Source organism: Onthophagus taurus, chromosome 11, assembly GCF_036711975.1.
Source record: "Onthophagus taurus isolate NC chromosome 11, IU_Otau_3.0, whole genome shotgun sequence".
Classification (NCBI taxonomy): domain Eukaryota; kingdom Metazoa; phylum Arthropoda; class Insecta; order Coleoptera; family Scarabaeidae; genus Onthophagus; species Onthophagus taurus.
Genome location: NC_091976.1, coordinates 34,178,187 through 34,204,984, shown reverse-complemented (window position 1 = coordinate 34,204,984; position 26,798 = coordinate 34,178,187). Strand labels below are relative to the sequence as shown.

Sequence of the window (26,798 nt, the reverse complement as noted above, 5' to 3'; positions counted from 1 at the left end):
ACATCCGGTTTATTTTTAGTCGAAAACGTCGTCGTCAAGAAACAAAAGGCGCTAATAACGGCTTTCGTTGGGCTCGAATGTATTATTTCAATTCTTGGAAAGTTAATCTATAGAAAAGCAAATATAAAGAAACCCTAAAAACTTATAAAACCCTCCGCGGACATATTTATATTTGTCAAGAAGGGCACGTAAAGGGTCCTTCAAAACGTTATATCCCAGGAAAGAGGGTATATTTTATTGTTGTCCTTGGTAAATAGACTTTGGGAAGGTTCGTTTTCTACGAATTTTTAGTTATAATTTAGTAATTTGTTACTAAATATTGTTTAGTTTTTTTTATTCTATATGTTTCGGGTATTGTTTAGAAACGGGTAGTAAAAATCCGGTCCCGGATTGTTCGAAAAACCCTACGCTCTTTGCAGGTAAAGAACGAGACTAGACGGAAACTGACAATATCCCGAGGCGAACCAGGAGGGGACAGAGGGTAAAAATACTAATAGAGCAGCGTGTGCAGTGTTACAAAGCTGATTGTGCCGTTGTGACGTATTCGTGCAGCTCCTAAACTATTCAAAACTCAACAACAATTTACCGTTTATTTTCACTTATTAATTTCTTAGTACGCAAAGTTTCAAAATTATCCCTTGCGTGGTGAAACGATGTTTGATAATGTGCGTGCATCCGGTGATGGCGAAAATAATGGCTTCTACGTAACTTACCTGAACCCTGCATTCGTTCGGTTTCGTTTTGGTAGATATTTTAAATTGTTTTTATAAAAAGTAATTTATAAATTTACGATTAGTTAATTTTAGATTCGATTTAAATAAAACATTTCGAGTTATTAGATTATCTAGACATTGACCTAGAAATTTTATCAGTGTTTGTCTCTTGATGTTTGATATCAACTGGTGCCTTTTTTTTGTATCAATTATACAGTTTTAAACCAAAATTAAATATCTTTACCATAGTACTGTGTTAACCAGATCTGGGTTAACATATAGCAGTAAGCGACCTCGTCTTAATCAGATCATAAATTCTTTATTCTAAGGTAAACCGAGGTCACTTACGACCGAGGCTCTAAATGAATCAATTGCTAGGCGTCGGCTTTATTTGCAATAGTGGTTGTGTGTTTTCGCCAATAACGCCAAATCTTCTATAATTAGATCATGTGCATTTAGAGAATAGCATTTTTGGGTTTAAATTGAGTTAGGACACGTAACTAAATAAAACATTTTTGTATCCACTAAGAATTCTTATTCTAATCCACGAATTAGCAATTAAATCAATGTCATCAAAAGTTTTTAATGTTAAACTAAGATTAGAACTAACACTAGAAACTTTCGGGTTTTGCCGTGCGTCTTTTAATAAAAGGTTTGACGTTTCGGATGCCATGTTGCAACCTACTTCAGAAACTGGTTCGAAGTGACGAGATCAAAAAATCGGTAACTATATATAAGTCGGAAAAACTAATTAATAATCAGTTAACGCTAATTGCAAACTAATTAATAACTAATTGCGTCGCGTCCGGTGTGAGGCGGGAAGAGGTCTTCGTGTTCACCACCATCTTCCATGTTCTGCTAAGCTCCCAGCCATCCTCTCTGTTGACGTTATTTTTATGTCGGTGAATCTCTATGGCTTCTCTTGTCAGTCTTTGGTAGTATCTGTTGTCCCTAGCCAGCACCTTTGTTTGTTCGAAGTTTATTCGGTGCCCCTCTGCATGGCAATGTTCCGCAACCGCCGACTGCTGGATCTTCTTCAGCCTTACATCCCTCTCATGCTCCTTGATGCGGCACTCGACGTTGCGCCCAGTTTGGCCAACATAAACCTTCCCACAACTACACGATAGTCGATAGACTCCCGCTCCTTTTAATGGAGTTAGTTTGTCCTTGGCTATCGGGAGTGTGTTCCGAATTTTGCTGACCGTGCCGTACCGCACTACGATGTCGTTCTTCTTGAGGTGCCTAGCAATTCGTTCCGTTACACCTGAAACATAGGGAAGACAGATAAATCCAAGTGGTTTTGTACTTACCGTGTCCTCTTTCTGTTTTCGCTGCTTGATGGCTTGGTTGATATCCCTCGAAGTGTATCCATTCTTCTGCAGCACGCCTCGTAGAAAGTGTTGCTCCTTCTTCAAGTTCTCTCCTTCACATAGTCTCGCTGCTCGCTGAAATAATGTACGGATCACGGACCTCTTCTGTTGGGGATGATGATGTGAACATGCCTGTAAATACCTGTTGGTATGGGTCTTCTTTCGGTATACACCAAGTTCTATATCTCCATTTGTCGTCCTGGTGACCAACACATCTAGGAAAGGTAGTTTTTTGGCAGTTTCTGTTTCCATGGTGAACTTAATCATAGGATGTTGAGAGTTCAAGTGATCCAAGAACTCTTGGAGCCGTTTTTGACCATGTTGCCATATCACAAACGTGTCATCCACATATCGAAGCCATAGTTTTGGTTTCCACTGGCTCTTCTTCAAAGCGTCCTCTTCGAATAATTCCATGTAGAAATTAGCTATAACTGGCGATAGTGGAGATCCCATGGCTGCCCCTTCGAACTGCTCGTAAAATTCTCCTTTCCAGCTGAAATACGTCGACGATAAGCAATACTCCACCAGATCTGGCACGTATCCTGGTAAACCCTCCGGAATGAGTTTTCGGCGAAGACCCTCTACAGCATCCTTAACTGGTACCCTGGTAAAAAGGGATTCCACATCGAAACTTACCAACATATCCCCAGCATCCAGCTTTACACCTTTTACCGATTCCACAAAATGTGTAGAATCCCTGACATACGATTCCGTGTTACCTGTAAAGGGGGACAGAGTTGATGGCGCTGACGATAGGGCGCAGGGGGACGTCTGGTTTGTGAATCTTCGGTAGTCCGTAGATTCTTGGTGGCACAAACAAACCTTTCTGCTGTTTTGCTGGAATTCCTGTGGATTTTATCAGTTCCTTCATTTTTCTAACGATTTTGTCTGTGGGAGCATGAGAGGGATGTAAGGCTGAAGAAGATCCAGCACTCGGCGGTTGCGGAACATTGCCATGCAGAGGGGCACCGAATAAACTTCGAACAAACAAAGGTGCTGGCTAGGGACAACAGATACTACCAAAGACTGACAAGAGAAGCCATAGAGATTCACCGACATAAAAATAACGTCAACAGAGAGGATGGCTGGGAGCTTAGCAGAATATGGAAGATGGTGGTGAACACGAAGACCTCTTCCCGCCTCACACCGGACGCGACGCAATTAGTTATTAATTAGTTTGTAATTAGCGTTAACTGATTATTAATTAGTTTTTCCGACTTATATATAGTTACCGATTTTTTGATCTCGTCACTTCGAACCAGTTTCTGAAGAAGGTTGCAACATGGCATCCGAAACGTCAAATCTTTTATTAAAAAACGCACGGTAAAACCCGAAAGTTTCTAGTTTTAGTTCTAATCTTAGTTTAATTTACACCGGCCGTGAAAGCCTTCGTACTTATATTTTTAATGTTAGTTCGTGAACTTCCCGGTTGGTGTTATTAAAAGTCTAATTATACAGGTCTATTCCGAATCTTATGTTAAATTCGTAAAGAATCAAGTCTTCGATTTTTTATTAATTTTGAATCGCCGTGTATATATATTTTTTATTATTATTTTATGCGATAAAACCAATCTTGTTAATTAACCATTCGAATGGTTATTTATTTAGTTCTGATTAACATACTATAACATTGATTATTTCTAGAAGAATTTAAATTCGAAACATAATTTTTTTATAGTTATTTATATAACATCAACATCACCCGTTCACAAATCGCGCATTAATTTTTAAATCCTTTCACTTTATAATTATTACCAAGATAAACGGCAACTAGGGGATCTTTTCCCGCGATAAATTTTCCGTCAAACGACGTTTTTCCCAGCAGCTAAACATTTCCAATCAAGTAATCAATTCGTTGTAACAACGTCATCGTCATAACAATTACGTCTTGCACATCATTATCTTTCGCGATGAATCACGTCGCGGCTGTTAAAATACGCAAACTGATTCATTCGTTTCTGTTAGTTTAAAAGATGATTGGATAGATGAAAGAGGTCTGATATCTTTTTGTGATTTGTTTTCAGTGGCGTCGCGGTATTGAGTTGCACGGATTGCAGTGGAAGCAGCACGACCAGTGATATCACCGATCCGGGATCACCGTTTAGCGTAACGAGTAGTCATAGCGAAGATTCTTCCGGTTCGAAGATGACTCCCACTCAAAGTGCTCACCATCCGCCGTGGTCGTGGACGGAGGAGGCGAATCCCCCGCCGAAAAGGCCCACGGACGAAAAAGAAGCGTTGGAAAAACGGTTAAAAATCGACGGGGAAAAGAAAGAGAACGCATCATCACCAACTTGCCTGAATATCTTAGTGAATTCAACTAGATCACACGCACAAATACTGCCTAAAGAAAATGCTAGTCTAAGTAATAATTACAATAATAATAATAATAATAAGGTTACGAAACATAGTGGTAAGAAGAAAGTTGAGGTCGCAATAGCTCCCAAAATGCAACAAGGAAAGATAACGGAATATTTTAAATCGAGCGCGAAAACCACAAGCAATCAATTGAAATCGAAAAAGAATAATTTGAATAAGGGAAGAAATAAGATTACGCCGTCTGTTTCATCGATACCTAGAAAAATCCTTCCGGCTCCTAGTAAAATTCCGGTTGCTTCATCTATTAATAATTTTATTAATCACCCGGCGGTGACATTAACAGCGGTTGCGTTTCCACCGAATCTTACGTATCTTCACGCAAAGGCTCCAAAACCGCCCGACAACATCTTCGTTCCCCAATTCACCACGATTGACAACCGGTGCCTAAACATCATCCAGCCTTTCAACAACTTTAATAGTTGCGTGAAGCTCAATGCCACTGTAGTGCCTATCGTAAAATTGCCTTCAAGAATAAACGGGTCGAATTTTAGTGTGTTAAATTTACCAAAACAACAGCAACAACAACCATCAATACAACCTCCCAGTCTTAGTCTTTCGACGGCAGCTCATCACCCGTCGTCGTCAATCCACCATCAAACCCTCAAGACCCAGACGTCCTCCGAAGCGGCGAGCGAAGCTTGTAGTGAAGCGTCTTCGATTGAAACGTCATCGTTAGATACTGCTTCAACAACCATTTTAACACCCGAGGTAGCAGTGACAGGCGGGAGTTTGGGTCCGGCAACTCCTGATAGCTCCGACAGCGGGATCTCGAGTAGTAGCAATACATTGGAAATAAGTGTGAATGATGAGCACGTGTCCGAAGCACAGAAATCTCCGATTCTTTCACAACCGAAAACGATTCGGTTTCCTGCCAAACAACAACCTCCGAATACTAAGGAGAAGAGGACGCACTCCAGCGATCAAGTCGTGTGTCACTGGGCTAAATGTCAAGCGTTATTTGATGCCAGTGGAGCTTTATTAGAACATCTACAGGTTATTAAACAATTAGTTATTAAATAAATTTTTTATTTAATTTTTCGTCAATTTCTTTTTCAGTTAGTACACGTTGTACCTCAACCAGCTCAAGAAGAACAGTACGTCTGTTTGTGGGTTGGATGTAAAGTTCATGGCCGCAAGTCTTGTTCTCGTTCGTGGTTGGAAAGGCACGTGTTGGCGCATGCTGGAACTAAACCATTTAGATGTATTGTGGACGGATGTGGAATGCGATTTAATTCACAGGTTATTTTTTTTTTCAAATCAATTTTGTTACTTTTAAAGCTTGTATCTTAATTAATTACTACGCAAGCGATTTCGGCTTAATTAGTTAAAAGATCTGCAACTTTATCTAATAACGCCAAGACGTCATAATATGATGAATAGTTTCAGGTTGATTCAATATTAATGCTTAAGCTCGGCCGCAAGCGATCTTGGCTTCATTACATGAAGTTGTATATTGTAGCGCCTCGGCCGCAAGCGACCTCATCTTCAAGGAGTAAAGGCCGAGGCGTAACGATATGACAGGTTCAGATTTATACAGTGTGTCCGTAAAGTAGCTGGATTATGGATATAAGCCATAAAATCATTATAAACGGTTTATGGAAAAATTCCTGAAACAGATTTAAAACTTTTTTCCGCTGTTTTTATACGAGTAATGACGTCATCGATTTTTTTTTCAAATGGCAATCCCCCATTCTTATTACGGAATATGTTTTTCTGAATCTAGTACAATCAATATTAATATTGGTTACATGAGAAAATGTTTGAGAAAAATTACTTTAAAGTTTAACTACTTCCAATTTGTTAACATGATAAAAAATATAGCAGTAGCCATGAGTAACTGTGGTAACCAAATATTTTAAACAATTTTTTAAGTGTCAAAAAATGATTTAGTAAGTACAGTTATGGAGACTTCGAGTTAGAGAAAAATTAGTAGAATTTCTTTTGGCTTAAAGTGGCTTAAACCGCTCTTTGTCGAAAAAATTTTCTATGAAATAATGTAAACAATCATGAATATTATCTGGAACATTCTCTATTGATAATACAAAGCTTTCAAGCTTTCTAAGAGAGGAATAAGCGATAAGTATTTCATTTTCAAGATTATCATCACCCTCATCTGATTTTGAAACAATAAGAACATTAGGTTTGTTTTGGTTAAAGATTCTGTAGTTTCTGAGCCTGAGTCTATGTGGTTTGATTCTGTAGTTAAAATTATTTACAGAACGGATTCGAATTTATTATTTATTTATTTATTTTATTCTTTGGTAAATTCGACTTATAGAAGTAAAAGTTGAAGAAATTCCATAATAGTTCAGTTCGAGTTAGTGAAATTCGACTTAGGCCCATTTTTACCACCTCCTGATAAATTTATTCGATAGATAAATCCAGTTCTTAGCCAATGAGAGCGCTTAAAACCGCCGTAACCATGGCAACTATCCTCTAGATAGTTTATCAGAAGGATGGTAAAAGTGGGCCTTAGGTCCATTACTACCATCTTTTAGTTAAATTTATCTTATAGATAAACCCATCTACTAGCCAATCAGAGCGCGTGAAATAGCTGTAACCGTGGTAACAATCCTTTAGATAGCTTAACCAGAAGATGGTAGTAACGAGCCTTAGAGAGATAAAAACACATTTAAACCTAGTCAAACGCTTGACCTTACGAAAATTAATCTACATAGAGGATAATTCGAGACATAGAAGTTCGAGTTAGAGGAATTTCACTGTAGTTGACCTCCTTAATGCAACATTTCCTGATTGAAAGCTGTTTAGCTCATTAGTATGGTAACGCCAGCTGTGACTAAATTTAAAAAGCATATACATCTTCAAGATTTCTCGAAGTCTGCCCGGCCAAAGATTTCAGGCGAGGTTCTAAAGAAAGGTGGTTTTGACTGGGCAAGGAAACCCTTATGTTACTGTCATGGGTATTGGGTCGAATTTGGACATTAATAGATCAACGGTTCATAAAATTTTAAAAACTGCAAAATATTATTCTTATAAAGTAAACCTCATTCACGAGCAATGAGTCGTAGTTTTTCCAATAACAATTTAACTACGATGGCGAAGACTATTTTTTTCGACGAGGGAACATTCACATTGAGTGGAAAAGTAAATAAACAAAATTGTCGGTATTGGGCCCATAATCCACATTGGGCAAGAAGGTCGCATACCCAATATCCGCTGTCCTGATTTCTTACTTTTTGAGGAAACCTTAACTGGAGGGAGATGTTTAGATTTTTTCAAAACGATATAATGTTGTCCTACCTGAATAGGGCCATTAAGGTTAATCAATTAGAAAGACCGTCTTTCAAAAAATCGATAATCTAAATTAAATTAGACGGATTAATAGTAAATTAGTTTTCACGTTCGAAAACTGTTTAATTTTTGCAATAATTAATGTAAAAGTTTAAAATTCCCCACCACCGACTCCAGATGACGTTTTAAGTAAGAAGAAAGAACAGACGTTACGCTCGCTCCCGTTTTCTTCTAGCGCATAAGATTCGTAGCATTGTCTCTTTCTAGGAGTTTTATTGATTTTTATACGCTCAAATCTAAGTGACGTATTTTGGAGTTCGAGTCCAAACAATATTATTTTTTTTTTGAAAAACTAAGCTTTTTTTTAACACTTTCTAATGCCAGTTATTCCAAGAAGATGGTGCGCCACCACCCTTTAACAAACTTTACTAAATCAGTTGTTGACACTTAAGAAATTGTTTAAAATAATTGGTTGCCATAGTTACTCATGGCTACTGCTATTTTTATCATGTCAAGCAAATTTGAAGAAGTTAATCTTGATGAGTGTTTGTGTTCGATGTGCCTAAAAGGAATGTAGTATTCCGCCGCGTGAAACGCTGTGGTACATTAAAGTTCAACACAGACAGAAGATCAGGTGCGTCCAGCAAGCCATTGACCAGTTTGAAAAGAAAAATTAAGTCTGAGACTAGCCGACGCTGCCGCAGGGATAATAAGTTAAAAACCACACAGCGTCTATCGTAATCGCAATAGGGAAGATGATATTTGTAAGCCAGATAGCGTACAAAGCGTCGTTGAACCGCTTCGATGCGATCACGATAGACCGCGTACATAGGATTCCACACTATGGAACCATAGAATAATACGCTATTAACAAATGCCATATAAAGGGATTTAATGCTTGTAAAATTGGTAAACTGTCTACTTATTCTGATAACAAACCCTAGCTTACGCAGGGCTTTCGCCACCATGACTTCGATGTGAAGGTGATATCTCAATTTGGCATCAAGTATAATGCCAAGATCCTTCACTCTGTCAGTAGAGATAATAGGTCTACCATTAAAGTTGTAATTAAAATTAATAGGATAGCGTTTCCATGTAAACGTTATTTTTTGGCATTTGTCATAGTTCAAATAAAGTTTGTTAACGCGAGAGTAATCATGTAGACGATCAAGGTTCTCCTGGAGCCTTAGGCAGTCATGACTAGAGCTGACTCTAGTAAATATTTTATTATCATCCGCATAGAGCAGGAATTTGTAAAATTTAAAGCAAGAAGAAATGTCGTTTATGTAAATTAGAAATAATGCGGGCCCAAGGTGACTTCCCTGAGGCACACCAGATGAGATGGGTTTGTAGTCCGACAAAAAGCTACCCATCCTAACTGCCTGACTTCTGTCAGAAAGATATGACATTATCCAGCGCACAATGCCGGCAGGAATGTTAAAGGAGGACAGCTTTTGTATAAGAATTCCATGGTCAATCTTGTCGAAGGCTTTAGAGTAATCGGTATAAATTGCGTCAACCTGTGAGTCCTCATTTAAGGTAGAATGAATAAAATTAACATAAGACACTAAGTTAGACTCAACCGATCGGCCAGACAAGAATCCATGTTGTTCAGTAATGAGAGAGTGAGCAATAGAGTGGTTAAAGTAATCGCAAACAATTTTTTTAAAAACCTTGGGAATAGACGAGATAATAGAAATTGGACGGTAATTAGATACCAACTGTCTATTCCCTGATTTAAATATTGGAACGACAAAAGTTGTCTTCCACGCGCGCGGAAAAGTACCTTCGAGTAAGGATTTTGAAAAAATAAGAAAAAGTGGGGTCGACAGTTCGGCAGCAAACTCCCTCAAAAAGGAAGATGGAATACCATCCGGACCAGAGCCAGAGGACTTGTCAAGATGGGTCAAAATATTGAGGACTGCGTCAGCAGAGAACCAATATACATATGAATACAATATGAATAAATGAATAAATGTTAAGAAAATCAATCGCGCGACGGTCGAAATTCCCTGTGGGAATTAATACATCATCTTCAGACATAGACCAAGAGATAGTTGGCATGTTAAAATCACCTATAATAACAATCATAATTTCCGGGTAGGCATCGCGCACAGCAGACACACTGGACAAAAACAGATTCAGCGCTTCATCAGCAGAAGGAGGAAGATAAACACAGCACAAAAGAAAAATTAGTTGACCGCACTGAACTTTCAACCACAAGTCCGCACCACTTTGCAGACTCGGCATGAGAACGGTATGAAAGCCATGCTTCGCAGCTATAAGGACTCCGCCACCATCGCGCTTGGTGGAAGCCGTTGAATTTCTATCGCGACGATAGAAGATAGAAGATAAGATGAGTTGAGTAGCTCCTTGTCGGATATGCTATCATTAAGAAATGTTTCAGTAAGGCAGAAAATCCGCCAATAAGGCATGTGAATTGATTGAACAATTATTAGTCTTAGATCGTAAACCACGGACGTTCTGATAATAGAAGCTGATACCCATAAACCGTTAAAAAGTGATAGGATCAACAATAAAAACGACGAGGGCCATCTTACAATTTATTCAAGTCAGACGACGATTTGATCACCAAAATCATCTTTCCGCACATGGATCACGCAGTTCTTCGTCCAGATATACTTGTAGTTTTTATTTGTCGCGATTTCTCGCACCTTACTAAAGAGGTCCATGTTACGAGCCGTAAGATGTTCATTAATGTAAAGATTATCCGCAACGTCGGGAATCGACAGACAGCGGCCATTGGCACTGCGACGATATAATTTGGCCGCGTTAAAAATACGGTCACGTGTTATTCTGGAGGTGAACTTTATTATAATGGCTACTTTACGGACATACTGTATATTTACCGCTGGACCTCGGCCTACAATTTTATTTTTACAAAGTTGGAGTTCATTTTTGAAAGATATAACATTGAAACTATTAATTTGTTTTTAGTTATCTTTGGAAAGGCATGTAAATAATCATTTCAACACCGATGGCAATCAAAATGGAAGTGGGAAGAAGCAAGTGGACAATAATTCTGCAAAGTTATTTAAGCGAAATGGGAAAAAATTAAGGTTTCGAAGGCAACCTTGGTCAGGTAATAAGAATATTTAATAAACTTAAACCTCCGTATACAAGATGAGTTATCATGCACCCCAGCGATTAAAAACTGAAAATATTTCAAAAATGTGCGAGATCGTGTTCGATGTAGAATTTTATAGAAATAGTATGGTATGTGAGATTAATCTAGCTAGTATGCGGAGGGTTAATAAAAAAAATTAAATATATTAGTTGCAAATATGTGTGTAATTTTTTTATTGAGTTTGAGAATCAACAGGCTGAGATATAATTAAAATATTAATTATCGAACTTACATCATTTTGGTAAAAAATGAATCTTTGTTTTAAACCGCTTTAAGTAATGATAAACATAATAATTTCCCCGACGTTTTATAGCACGCATGTTCGATTTTATCGATTCCGGAATCATGGAAGGTTTACAACATCGACTTTTAATGTTGACCGAAAAAAGAACGCTTGGTCAATTCGAAAACGCGCCGGGGGATACTTTAACTCTTCAAAGTCAAATTTTAGCCAGGAGGATAGAAGCTGATGGACAGAAAAAAGTTTTATTAAGGTGGCACCCTCAAAATATGTATAATAATTTATTAGTTCATTTATTTATATATTAAAATAATTTTTTTTTAGAGTTCCAGATGAATGGGTGAATGAATCAAACTTCCAACAAACAAAATACATGTCGATACCGAACTTGGAGTGTTCCGCCAAAGTGGAATTAAGTCCGTTTTTGTTTAAAGAACCAACAGAGAGTCTACAATCGAGACGAAAACACCGCCGGAAGCCGTGTAAAGCGGTCACGTGATAAACATAGTATGAAGAGAGAAATAACGACTCAAAAATTTTCGAGTGTGTCTTAATTTAAATCAAATCATCAATTTTTTCATAAATTTTTGTTTGTAAATACGCAATAATAACAATAATTTTAATTATTTAATTTTTTAATTAACGAATTTATTTTTTACGAACTACATCGATGATCTCACTTACTTTATTGTTATTATTATTATTAATCGATTATTTTCTTTATAAAAAAAAACACACTTGGAAATTTTCTTTTTTTGTCGTTTAATGTAGTAATAATGTACGTACGAAAGAAAAAAAGAAATAATAGAGTTGATGATTCGTAAAGAAAAGCATAGAATCGATTTTTTTTTTTGTACATTTCTCGTGAAGTCTTTCACTTTGTATAGTAGATTGTACATGACGTGTTGTAAGTATACTGAGTAAATAGGGCGTAGGTAAGGTAAAAAAAGTTAATCGTCGAAATTGGAAATGGGATTGAATTGAGTTTTGATCCGGCTTCCGGTTTTCGAGGAGAAAATAACCAGCAAACTGACACTGCCACAATTTAACTGGTTGTTTAGGTACATGGTGAGCTACTTCTAAAAGCGATTTTTCTTATTTTGTATTAATTTTTCTTGAATAAGAAAAATCGTTTAATGTGCTCGATTAATCTAGGCCAATTAATAAAAAAGAGTAATTTAAGTTAATCGTATTTTCATTTAAGTTTTTTTGTAAAAAATTAATTGTAATAATAAAACAGGACAAAAACACCATGTGTTCTAAATGTCGCTTAAAAGGAATACATTTTTCGAATTTTTCTTACTATTTCTTTTTTAAGCGACTTTGTAATATTATTAAGGCGCGTCGATTTATGTTTCTTTTTTTAAATCAACAGAAAAAAAGAGAAAAACATGTGATTTTTTTATATATATACGTTAATGTCGTTATTATCGTAATACTTTGTATGCATTTTTTTCTTATTTACTATAATTATCGTTTAATTATTTTTCGTTTATGAATTTTGTAGATGAATTTTGTAGCAAGTTAAAAAGAAAAAATAATCATTTTGTCTATATTATAAAATTTTCTTATGTGAGGAAACAGATCACTGCCAAAAAAATAACTGCCCAGAGATGGTTTTAGTATGTAGTTAGGTAAATTTATAGTTCGGTTTAATAATTTTTTAATAATGATTTAAAACGATTTAACGCAATAATATTAAGCAATTTTTATTATCTAAATGGAAAGTCCTTTAACATTTATGTTATAGATTTAAGTTTTCAATAAGTTAGATTTGAACTTCTTTTAAAAGTAATGTTGTGGGGATTTCAAATTTATTGGGATATCAATTAAGATGAGATTGACACATAACTCTTCTCATTCTCTTTTTCAATCTCTTAGACTTGATTCATCTAAGTTCATTTAAGTGGCTAATAATGCTTCTCTTGGTGTTTTGGTAATCACAAAATTGGTATTATGCTATATTTTGTTCTAATAATATTATTAAATCAACATCCAAGCTTACTTTGTGCATTTATATCTATCTAATAACTAATAACTTCAAATCTAATACTAAGAACAGTTAAGATTAGTTTTGTTATTTTCTTTTATCTTCTGAAGCAGTCAATATTATTTATATCACTATCACATTGTTCAAACCAACTCAAAACCTCAAATTCATCTCTCTATAATTTGTTGTTAATTATTTTAGTTGTATTTCTCTCTTCTTTATTGCGTATATAAAAATTACACCATTTATCAGGTTGATACAAAAACCTTGATGAATCTAAGACCAACACTTTCATTTCAAATTCGAGTTATAATGGATTAGAATTGCATCATTTGTGTGGAATACATTTTGGAGTACTCTCAGAATGAATATAATGTTAATAAGCTGTGCATGTCCATATCATTTTAAGATATTGAATTTTTGTGCTGCAATGAATCGCCTGCAAATGCTATAAATTGGTAAATAACTTGTCTTTGAATACAGTTTTTCAAAAATTCTGCTTCTAGAACTTTCTTTTGAGTTGGAAGTTTGTTTGTAGCACAGATGCTTCAACTGCAATCCTCTGCTTCCTGTGTATGTTTGAAAATCGCCAACTTACCCTTTATCAGCTCGAACTCAACACTTACACACTCTTAAAGTACTGACCATTAGAACTATTCTATTATCGTGTCGGCTTGTAATGGTTAGTTTATTGGCAACATCTGCATAATACTCATAGAAACCTATGTCCTTCTTTTCTATCACTTTTGAAGGCATCAGTAAATGGGTTACTAGTTTGTTTTGGTAGGATTTTTATCAGTCTCAGTACAGCAGACTACATCAAATGCTGGTTTTCTTATTTTATGTGGTTGTCGCATTTTCTTCTTCATCCGCTGGTTTTTTTCCATGGTGTGGTTCAAATTGCGTCAAATATCCAAGAGAGGTACCACATCTTGTAACTTCATCATTCCTTTTAAAAATTATTTTTCCCCGTGCTTACCAAAGTATGGAACCATACTTTCATCAACACTCAGCCTTTTTTGGAGTTCTGAGTATTTAAAAAATTTTCTCGTAGTTTTGCAAATTTGTCGTCTGGAGGAAGGTTATTATTATCTGCACAGTGGAGATATTTTTTTATCATTTCGAATCTATTTCTTGTAGAATCACTAATGCCATATTGCTAGATTTGGTTCCTAGCTCCCACCACATTCTACATCTAGAAACAACGCAATAGACAGATAATATATCTAATAACTAATAATTTGAAATCTAACACTAAAAACAGTTAAGATTAGTTTTGTTATTTTCTTTTATCTTCTGAAGGAGTGTTATGTTCACTTTCAATATCCCTTCTAAATCAATATTATTTATATCACCTATCACATTGTTCAAAACCTCAAACTCATCTCTCTATAATTTGTTGTTAATTATTTTAGTTGTATTTCTCTCTTCTTTATTGCGTATACAAAAATTACACCATTTATCAGGTTGATACAAAAACCTTGATGAATCTAAGACCAACACTTTCATTTCAAATTCGAGTTATAATGGATTAGAATTGCATCATTTGTGTGAAGTACTCCCAGAATTAATATAATGTTAATAAGCTGCGCATGTCCATATCATTTTAAGATATTGAATTTTTGTGCTGCAATGAATTGCCTATAAATTGGAAAATAACTTGCTTTGAATACAGTTTTTCAAAAATTCTGCTTCTAGAACTTTCTTTTGAGTTGGAAGTTTTTTTGTAGCACAGATGCTTCAACTGTAATCCCCTGCTTCCTGTGTATGTTTGAAAATCGCCAACTTGCCCTTTATCAGCTCGAACTCAACACTTACACACTCTTATAAGTACTGACCATTAGAACTATTCTATTATCGTGTCGGCTTGTAATGGTTAGTTTATTGGCAACATCTGTATAATACTCATAGAAACCTCTGTCCTTCTTTTCTATCACTTTTGAAGGCATCAGTAAATGAGTTACTAGTTTGTTTTGGTAGGATTTTTATCAGTCCCAGTACAGCAGACTACATCAAATGCTGGTTTTCTTATTTTATGTGGTTGTGGCATTTTCTTCTTCATCCGCTGGTTTTTCTTTCCTTGGTATGGTTCAAATTGCATCAAATATCCAAGAGAGGCACCACATCTTGTAACTTCATCATTCCTTTTAAAAATTATTTTTCCCCGTGCTTACCAAAGTATAGAACCATACTTTCATCAACACTCGACCTTTCTTGGAGTTCTGAGTATTTCAAAAATTTTCTCGTAGTTTTGCAAATTTGTCGCCAGAAGGAAGGTTATTATTATCTGCACTTGCATCTGATAGTAATAGTATGGCCAAAAAACACTTTATTTCTTCATTAGAAATTTGGAAATTAAGTTTATCCTTTTGTGTGCATATAACGTCGTCGTTTCTGCCGAAAATGATATAATAGTATCATCAAGAAAAAGCTCAAATCATTTCATCGGATCAAAAGGAATGGGTTGGGTTGGGTTGGGCTGATTGTATCAGTTTTTCAAAGTTCGGAAACCCGGAAATAAGATCGGATTTTTGCCAGTTTCTTTTTTTCGATAACTTATTTTCTGACAAAGGTTCGTTGACACTATTTGACTCTTCATTAGTGTCGCTATCACTAATTGTGAAAGTCAGTTCTAGACTTATAATTTTCGCCATAGCTTCCGCTTGAAGCTGTCGACCATCCAGTTATTAATGTCGTTGCAGAAGTCTTCATTGGCGCTATTTTCAGCACTTTCAACACCATCATCAGGAGGAGTGATAAAAACATCAGCGACCCAAAAAACCTCGTCTTCTAATACTTGATGAGTTCTTCAGTTATGAAATTATTAAAAATCTTTATGAAGCCCATAGTTCCAATATTGGAATATGATATATGGAAATGTGTTGAGAATTGTTAGGGCAACAAACACAACGCAAAATAATTAATGATATTAATTTAAAAATAGAAAATGTCACTATTTTTAGTCATTTTTTACGAAAGAAATGTCTTTTTCTACACGTATCTGGAAAATCTTGCAAAATCACGTTGTGACTAACAACAAGGCGTGTAGGGGAGAAAAACTGTTGGCATAAACGGGTTAAATATTGCCCTTTTTTCTTGTTTTTGCCTTTTTTTGAATTTAAGATATTTTAATATCCAAGAGAGGCACCACTACTTGCAACTTCATCATTCCTTTTAAAAATTATTTTTCCCCGTGCTTACCAAAGTATGGAACCTCAAATACTTTCATCAACACTCAGCCTTTTTTGGAGTTCTGAGTATTTCAAAAATTTTCTTGTAGTTTTGCAAATTTGTCGCCTGGAGGAAGGTTATTATTATCTGCACAGTGAAGATATCTTTTTATCATTTCGAATCTATTTCTTGTAGAATCACTAATGCCATATTGTTAGATTTGTGGGCATATAACGTCGTCGTTTCTGCCGAAAATGATATAATACTATCATCAAGAACAAGTTCAAATCATTTCATCAGATCAAAAGGAATGGGTGCTGATTGCATCAGTTTTTCAAAGTTCGGAAACCAAGAAATAAGATTTTTGCCAGTTTCTTTTTTTCTGACAAAGGTTCGTTTTTGATTTGTAATTTTCGCCATAGCTTCCGCTTGAAGCTGTCGACCATCCAGTTATTGATGTCGTTGCAGAAGTCTTCATTCCCACTATTTTCAGCACTTTCAACATAATGAGTGATGGAAACAGGAGGAGTGATAAAAACATCAGCAACCCAAAAAACCTCGTCTTCTAATACTTGATGAGTTCTTCAGTTATGAAATTATTAAAAATCTTTATGAAGCCCATAGTTCCAATATTGGAACTTTTGGGAAAAAGTGTTTTTTGTTCTTATCGTATTTATTTTATAGATGATATATGGAAATGTGTTGAGAATTGTTAGGGCAACAAACACAACGCAAAATAATTGATAATATTAATTTAAAAATAAAAAATGTCACTTTTTTTAGTCATTTTTTACATTTTTGCCTGCAAAATCATGTTGTGACTAACAACAAGGCGTGAAGGGGAGAAAAACTGTTGGCATAAACGGGTTAAATATTGCCCTTTTTTCTTGTTTTTGCCTTTTTTTGAATTTAAGATATTTTCAAAGTGTTCTCTCCATCTGTTTATTACTTCTATTTCTGTCCCCAATATTTTTCCATTCTTGTACTTTATTTGTTTCAAGTACTTTACTTTCCCACTTCTATAATTCTTTATAGTTTTGAAAAACGCGAAGTTAGCAACAATACTAAAAATATTAATATCTCGGTTAATTTTTGAGATAATTCCATCGAATTTGGACTCATTTTATAGGATTTTCTTATTATCATCATCAATCCTCTTTACTTTAAGTGTTGAGAAACGATTTCTTTTCATTCCTCTCTGTTTGCTGCAACTTAATTGCCTCAGTTTAGAATTTACAGTTAATAACTAAGATCCCTGTCCCTTTTTGGCATTTTTCCTTGGTTTTGTCCAATAGATAGACTCTCTACAGTCTTCTTCTTCGTCATTGCACCAAGCAGTTCGTTTATGTCTCATTATTTGCAGGCTTTGCTGAAAATCTTTCCCATTTTTAAATATATCTTTATTTTGTGTACCACATTATGTTCAAAGTAGGAGTTGGTTAACTATCATTTACTATTAAAACGTGTATATAAAGGATTTTTCATTTCTCCAAATAATTAAAAAAAAAAATAAATGCGTTAAATTGTTTTTAATAATAAAAAAAATTTGTTTGTGCTTCCGTGCCATTTAATTGATTTCCTTTTTGGGTTATTTCTTAAAAATTATTTACTATTAAAAGCTTAGTTTATCATATTTTTAATTGATAAACCTTAAATAATTAAAAAAAAAAACTTTAAATCTTCCGATATTTAGTGTAATTCTAACTTAAATTATGTTTAAAAGAGAAAAAAGTAAGTTAAAGACGTTCAAGCGGTTCAATAACAAACAAAACGGAATTTTCTTTTCGCTTGTCGTAAAATTTTGTGATGATCTCTCTACGTTTTAAATTTAATGAAAAATTAAATTTTATTTAATCAAACTTGATTGAAATATAACCGTAAAGTACAAATTTTTATTTCCAATGCTTGAGCAATACGCACAGTGTTCGTTAAAATATGACGTACTTAAAAATTAAAATTAAAATCAAGATCAAAAATCATCAAATCATCTCATTTTAATGCACTTTGCTCATTTAATAAAAGAAATTCAAAACGTAATACATAAATATAGACTGAAGATCATGCGTTTCTAATTTATTATTTAATTTTAATTTAAAGTTCAAATTGACTGAGTTTTTTTTGTCGTTTAGATTTAAAACATTTCAACCATTTTTACATAAAAGAAATAAATCATAATAAAATTAATAATAATCAGTATTCGATTATTTTTGTTCGTTTTTATGTTTAAATAACTTTTGGCCAAAACTGTACCTTAGTGATTTCGTTTTCTACGATAACTTATTTTTAAATGTAAATATTTAATGATAAAGATTAAAAAGAAAGAAAAAAAAATAGCTGAACAAATCCAATAAAAAAAAGAAAGAACTGTAATATAGTAATTATTAGCAATTAATTAATTAATTAATTAATCAAGTAGTTTGTATCTACTGTATTTTTAATGAAGAATTATAACTTTTATACAAACTATTCTTTTACATAACACTAAGAAAAAGAGAGAAAAAAATTTAAAAAATTTAAATAAATAAGACTGTTCGAAATTATTATATCATGTGTTCAATTAGCTTCATTTTTTCATGATTTTCTTTGGCTCTTCCACTTTCATAAAACTTTCTAGATTCAAATTTAGTTTTTAGTTAAGTTCTTCATGGAAATTGCAATGAACAAGTTGGGAACTGAGCGAGAAAAGATCTTTTCAAGGAAATTTGTAGAGGAATAGTTTTAATTCGCTAAAATTATGGAAAACCTTAAAAGTTTTCTGTAGTTTTAAGCCCCCCTCGAGATGTTTGAATTTTTACTATAAGTGTTAGTGTCAGAGAGTTTAGAGTATTTTAAAAAAATCGAGATTGTATAGAAGAGATGCTTCGATGACGCGCTAATCGATAAAAGAAATGAAGAAGGACGAAAAAGTTTTTCTTTTGTGTTTCGTCTCGCACCAACCCCCCTATTTGATGTCACTAAATAAATTTGCGCTAATTACTTTTAATATTTATTTTATGTACTGGGATGATTGAAAAAAAGGGGAGCTTTGAATCATCTCGATTAATTAATTGATTCGTCGAATCAAATGTATTGGTTGAAAAGAATAAATGAGTGAAAAAATCTAATGGGAATATAATGACACAAAAATTATTTTTTATTAATTAATTAATCCTTTATTTAGATATTTTTATGTACATATAGCGAATAAGATTTTTTTTCTTTAAATTAATCATTAACTTAATTCATCCGATACACCTATTTTAATTTTTTTTACAACACAAAACAGAAAAAAGAGGTTTTTACGAATTAAGTTTAATCAATTAATCGCAGATTGGAAACAAATTCTACCTCACACCAGTTTATAATAGTCCCTTAACCATTTTCCCTTTAAAAAAAATCGTAATTAACCCCTTATTTTTTTTTATTTAAGTTATTTCGATTTTATATATAATATACAAACTTTGTTTTTTCCTTTTATTATTATTATTATTTTTTTTGTTTGTTTTTTTTTTGTAGGCGTAATTCGTTTTTTTCGTAGGCGTTGTGTCTGGTCGAAGTAAATGTATAAAAGACTGTGTGCATAAAGGGATCGTCCCCCCGAGTAAATAAAAATTTATAACGATTTTATTTTGCGTTTAATTTTTTTTGCAAGTTTCGAAACTTATGTATCTATTCGAATGAGAATAAATATGTAAATAAGATTAAAAATGTTTTATTTAACCCCCCAAATCTATTTTATTAATTAATTAATTTCAAGAAAGGTAAGTTAAAAAAAATGGTTTATTCACCTCGAAGTATCTAACTCGGCAAAATTGATTTAAAAAACTTCCATAGCTGACGACGCGTGATGGACACTCGGATCGTCATCGTTATTGCCGATGCAGAAGTTGCGTAAATCCGCGATGGTTCGATGGACAGTTTCTTGAACTTTCGCGTCCGGTGTCCGGTGACCACGCGTTTTGTCCTCGGCACGCGCCGGAGTCAAAAAATGCAATCGAAGCTATTTTAAACAATGGGATTATTTCCGATCAGCTCCGTATTTGATATAAAATTTTTGAATTATTAAATAATTCCATGTATAATCCTACCAAGTCACGTTTCTTCAACTTTATAAATAACAAAGATATACATTTTTGAATATGCCTTTCTTTCTCCAAGAGTAATCGAGATATCAAAAAGCTGTTTGCAGGATTAAAATTGTCAATCAATCATGTATAATGTCACCAAGAAACGTTTCTACAATTCTATACATAACCGAGATATAAATTTTTGAACCCAACCTTAACAAAAATTTCCTAAAAATGATTTTTTTGTCAACTTCAAAAACTGTTTTTTCCTAAGGTAATCGAGATATCAAAGAACGGTTTTCAGGATTAAAATCTTCATTCGATTATATATAATCCCACAAAATTACGTTTCTTCAACTTTATAAATAACCAAGATATAAATTTTTGAACGCAACCTTAACAAAAATTTCCTGAACATGGTGATTTTTTTTGACAACTTCAAAATTTTTTTCTCCTAAGATAATCGAGATACCAAAGAATGGTTTTGGGATTATAATCTCCATTCGATTATGTATAATCCCACAAAATTATGTTTCTTCAACTTTATAAATAACCAAGATATAAATTCTAGAACCCAATCATAACAAAAATTCCCTAAAGATGATTTTTTTGTCAACTTCAAGGATTTTTTTCTCCTAAGGTAATCGAGATATCAAAGAACCGTTTTCAGGATTAAAATCTCCATTCGATTATGTATAATCCTACAAAATTACGTTTGTTCAACTTTCTAAATAACCAAGATATCATTTTTTGAATCCAACCTTAACAAAAATTTCCTAAAGATGGTGATTTTTTTTGACAATTTCAAGAATTTTTTTCTCCTAAGATAATCGAGATATCAAAGAACGGTTTTCAGGATTAAAATTTCCATTCGATTATGTATAATCCTACAAAATTACGTTTCTTCAACTTTCTAAATAACCAAGATATCATTTTTTGAATCCAACCTTAACAAAAATTTCCTAAAGATGGTGATTTTTTTTGACAACTTCAAGAATTTTTTTCTCCTAAGATAATCGAGATATCAAAGAACCGTTTTCAGGATTAAAATCTCCATTCGATTATGTATAATCCTACAAAATTACGTTTCTTCAACTTTCTAAATAACCAAGATATCATTTTTTGAATCCAACCTTAACAAAAATTTCCTAAAGATGGTGATTTTTTTGTCAATTTCAAGAATTTTTTTCTCCTAAGATAATCGAGATATCAAAGAACGGTTTTCAGGATTAAAATTTCCATTCGATTATGTATAATCCTACAAAATTACGTTTCTTCAACTTTCTAAATAACCAAGATATCATTTTTTGAATCCAACCTTAACAAAAATTTCCTAAAGATGGTGATTTTTTTTGACAACTTCAAGAATTTTTTTCTCCTAAGATAATCGAGATATCAAAGAACCGTTTTCAGGATTAAAATCTCCATTCGATTATGTATAATCCTACAAAATTACGTTTCTTCAACTTTATACATAACAAAGATATATATTTTTGAACCTAACCTTAACAAAAATTTCCTAAACATGGTGATTTTTTTTGACAACTTCAAGAATTTTTTTCTCCTAAAGTAATCGAGATATCAAAAAACGGTTTTCAGGATTAAAATCTCCATTCGCTTATGTATAATCCCACAAAATTACGTTTCTTCAACTTTATAAATAACCAAGATATAAATTTTTGAACGCAACCTTAAAAAAAAGTTTCCTGAACATGGTTATTTTTTTTGACAACTTCAAGAATTTTTTTCTCCTAAGGTAATGGAGATATCAAAGAACGGTTTTCAAAATTAAAATCTTCATTCGATTATGTATAATCCCACAAAATTACGTTTCTTGAACTTTATAAATAACCAAGATATCATTTTTTGAACCCAACCTTAACAAAAATTTCCTAAAGATGGTGGTTTTTTTTGTCAATTTCAAGAATTCTTTTTCCTAAAGTAATCGAGATATCACAGAACGGTTTCCGGGATTAAAATCTAAATTCGATTATGTATAATCCTACAAAATTACGTTTCTTCAACTTTATAAATAAAAAAGATATATATTTTTGAATCCAACCTTAATAAAAATTTTCTGAACATGGTGATTTTTTTGACAACTTCAAGAATTTTTTTCTCCCAAGGTAATGGAGATATCAAAGAACGGTTTTCAAAATTAAAATCTCCATTCGATTATGTATAATCCCACAAAATTACGTTTCTTGAACTTTATAAATAACCAAGATATCATTTTTTGAACCCAACCTTAACAAAAATTTCCTAAAGATGGTGGTTTTTTTTGTCAATTTCAAGAATTCTTTTTCCTAAAGTAATCGAGATATCACAGAACGGTTTCCGGGATTAAAATCTCCATTCGATTATGTATAATCCTACAAAATTACGTTTCTTCAACTTTATAAATAAAAAAGATATATATTTTTGAATCCAACCTTAATAAAAATTTTCTGAACATGGTGATTTTTTTTGACAACTTCAAGAATTTTTTTCTCCCAAGGTAATGGAGATATCAAAGAACGGTTTTCAAAATTAAAATCTCCATTCGATTATGTATAATCCCACAAAATTACGTTTCTTGAACTTTATAAATAACCAAGATATCATTTTTTGAATCCAACCTTAACAAAAATTTCCTAAAGATGGTGATTTTTTTTGTCAATTTCAAGAATTTTTTTCTCCTAAAGTAATCGAGATATCAAAGAACGGTTTTCGGGATTAAAATCTCCATTCGCTTATGTATAATCCCACAAAATTACGTTTCTTCAACTTTATAAATAACCAAGATATAAATTTTTGAACGCAACCTTAACAAAAATTTCCTGAACATGGTTATTTTTTTTGACAACTTCAAGAATTTTTTTCTCCTAAGGTAATGGAGATATCAAAGAACGGTTTTCAAAATTAAAATCTCCATTCGATTATGTATAATCCCACAAAATTACGTTTCTTGAACTTTATAAATAACCAAGATATCATTTTTTGAACGCAACCTTAACAAAAATTTCCTGAACATGGTGATTTTTTTTGTCAACTTCAAGAATTATTTTTTCCTAAGGTAATCGAGATATCAAAGAACGGATTTCAGAATTAAAATCTCCATTCGATTATGTATAATCCTACAAAATTACGTTTCTTCCACTTTATAAATAACCAAGATATAAATTTTTCAACCCAACCTTAACGAAAATTGCCTGAAGATGATGATTTTTTTTGCCAACTTCAAGAATTTTTTTTCCTAAAGTAATCGAGATATCAAAAACGGTTTTCAGGAATAAAATCTTCATTCGATTATGTATAATTCCACAACATTGCGTTTCTACAACTACACTGTAATTTTTGTTAAGGTTGGGTTAAAAAATTTATATCTTGGTTATTTATGTACAGTGTGTTAATTAATTATCGTACCCGACGTCATCATTGCAAGTATGAAACCAAATACGCAAATCGCGTATTGCAATACCAATACTGTGATATTGGTTGCATACTTGCATGAAACCAAATACGCAAATCGCGTATTGCAATACCAATACTGTAATATTGGTTGCATACTTGCAATGATGACGTCGGGGGTACGATAATTAATTAACACACTGTACATAAACAACCAAGATATAAATTTTTGAACCCAACCTTAACAAAAATTTCCTAAAGATTGTGATTTTTTTTGTCAACTTCAAGAATTTTTTTCTCCTAAAGTAATCGAGATATCAAAGAACGGTTTTCAAAATTAAAATCTCCATTCGATTATGTATAATCCCACAAAATTACGTTTCTTGAACTTTATAAATAACCAAGATATCATTTTTTGAATCCAACCTTAACAAAAATTTCCTAAAGATGGTGATTTTTTTTGTCAATTTCAAGAATTTTTTTCTCCTAAAGTAATCGAGATATCAAAGAACGGTTTTCGGGATTAAAATCTCCATTCGCTTATGTATAATCCCACAAAATTACGTTTCTTCAACTTTATAAATAACCAAGATATAAATTTTTGAACGCAACCTTAACAAAAATTTCCTGAACATGGTTATTTTTTTTGACAACTTCAAGAATTTTTTTCTCCTAAGGTAATGGAGATATCAAAGAACGGTTTTCAAAATTAAAATCTCCATTCGATTATGTATAATCCCACAAAATTACGTTTCTTGAACTTTATAAATAACCAAGATATCATTTTTTGAACCCAACCTTAACAAAAATTTCCTAAAGATGATTTTGTTTATCAACTTCAAGAATTATTTTCTCCTAAGGTAATCGAGATATCAAAGAACGGATTTCAGTATTAAAATCTCCATTCGATTATGTATAATCCCACAAAATTACGTTTCTTCAACTTTATAAATAACCAAGATATAAATTTTTCAACCCAACCTTAACGAAAATTGCCTGAAGATGATGATTTTTTTTGCCAACTTCAAGAATTTTTTTCTCCTAAAGTAATCGAGATATCAAAAAACTGTTTTCAGGATTAAAATCTTCATTCGATTATGTATAATTCCACAAAATTGCGTTTCTTCAGCTACCCTGTAATTTTTGTTAAGGTTGGGTTCAAAAATTTATATCTTGGTTATTTATGTACAGTGGGTTAATTAATTATCGTACCCGATGTCATCATTGCAAGTATGAAACCAAACACGCAAATCGCGTATTGCAATACCAATACTGTGATATTGGTTGCATACTTGCAATGATGACGTCGGGTACGATAATTAATTAACACACTGTACATAAATAACCAAGATATAAATTTTTGAACCCAACCTTAACTAAAATTTCCTGAACATGGTGATTTTTTTTGACAACCTCAAGAATTTTTTTCTCCTAAAGTAATCGAGATATCAAAGAACGGATTTCAGAATTAAAATCTCCATTCGATTATATATAATCCCACAAAATTACGTTTCTTCAACTTTATAAATAACCAAGATATACATTTTTGAGCCCAACCTTAACAAACATTTCCTAAAGATTGTGATTTTTTTTGTCAACTTCAGGAATTTTTTTCTCCTAAGGTAATCGAGATATCAAAGAACGGTTTTCAAAATTAAAATCTCCATTCGATTATGTATAATCCCACAAAATTACGTTTCTTCAACTTTATAAATAACCAAAATATAAATTTTTGAACCCAACCTTAACAAAAATTTCCTAAAGATGATTTTGTTTGTCAACTGCAAGAATTATTTTCTCCTAAGGTAATCGAGATATCAAAGAACGGATTTCAGAATTAAAATCTCCATTCGATTATGTATAATCCCACAAAATTACGTTTCTTCAACTTTATAAATAACCAAGATATAAATTTTTGAACGCAACCTTAACAAAAATTTCCTGAACATGGTGATACAAGGTTGACAACTTCAAGAATTTTTTTCTCCTAAAGTAATCGAGATATCAAAGAACGGTTTTCAGGATTAAAATTTTCATTCGATTATGTATAATCCCACAAAATTACGTATCTTCAACTTTATAAATAACCAAGATATAAATTTTTGAACCCAACCTTAACAAAAATTTCCTAAAGATTGTGATTTTTTTTGTCAACTTCAAGAATTTTTTTGTCCTAAAGTAATCGAGATATCAAAAACGGTTTTCAGGATTAAAATCTCCATTCGATTATGTATAATCCCACAAAATTACGTATCTTCAACTTTATAAATAACCAAGATATACATTTTTGAACCCAACCTTAACAAAAATTTCCTAAAGATGATTTTGTTTGTCAACTTCAAGAATTATTTTCTCCTAAGGTAATCGAGATATCAAAGAACGGCTTTCAGAATTAAAATCTCCATTCGCTTAAGTATAATCCCACAAAATTACGTTTCTTCAACTTTATAAATAACCAAGATATAATTTTTTGAATCCAACCTTAACAAAAATTTCCTAAAGATGGTGATTTTTTTGTCAATTTCAAGAATTTTTTTCTCCTAAAGTAATCGACATATCAAAGAACGGTTTTCAGGATTAAAATCTCCATTCGATTATGTATAATCCTACAAACTTACGTTTCTTACACTTTATAAATAACTAAGATATAAATTTTTCAACCCAACCTTAACGAAAATTGCCTGAAGATGATGATTTTTTTTGCCAACTTCAAGAATTTTTTTCTCCTAAAGTAATCGAGATATCAAAAAACGGTTTTCAGGATTAAAATCTTCATTCGATTATGTATAATTCCACAAAATTGCGTTTCTTCAACTACACTGTAATTTTTGTTAAGGTTGGGTTCAAAAATTTATATCTTGGTTATTTATGTACAGTGTGTTAATTAATTATCGTACCCGACGTCATCATTGCAAGTATGCAACCAATATCACAGTATTGGTATTGCAATACGCGATTTGCGTATTTGGTTTCATACTTGCAATGATGACGTCGGGTACGATATAAATTTTTGAACACAACCTTAACAAAAATTTCCTGAAAATGGTGATTTTTTTTGACAACTTCAAGAATTTTTTTCTCCTAAAGTAATCGAGATA

At 32.8% G+C, this 26,798-nt stretch overlaps 1 protein-coding gene across 3 annotated transcripts in view; it reads left to right on the top strand.

The window, feature by feature from the left end:
• Positions 1–19,870, top strand: part of LOC111414539 (AE binding protein 2 jing) — an 80,159-nt gene extending 60,289 nt beyond the window's left edge. For all 3 annotated transcript variants that reach the window (XM_023045909.2, XM_023045912.2, XM_023045911.2), the window contains exons 2-6: positions 4,108–5,455; positions 5,519–5,701; positions 10,673–10,817; positions 11,176–11,374; positions 11,428–19,870. In XM_023045909.2, coding sequence (XP_022901677.1) covers positions 4,108–5,455; positions 5,519–5,701; positions 10,673–10,817; positions 11,176–11,374; positions 11,428–11,602 — 2,050 coding nt within the window. In that variant the 3' untranslated portion in view covers positions 11,603–19,870. The remainder of the gene's footprint in view (positions 1–4,107; positions 5,456–5,518; positions 5,702–10,672; positions 10,818–11,175; positions 11,375–11,427) is intronic.
• Positions 19,871–26,798: the final 6,928 nt, after the last annotated feature.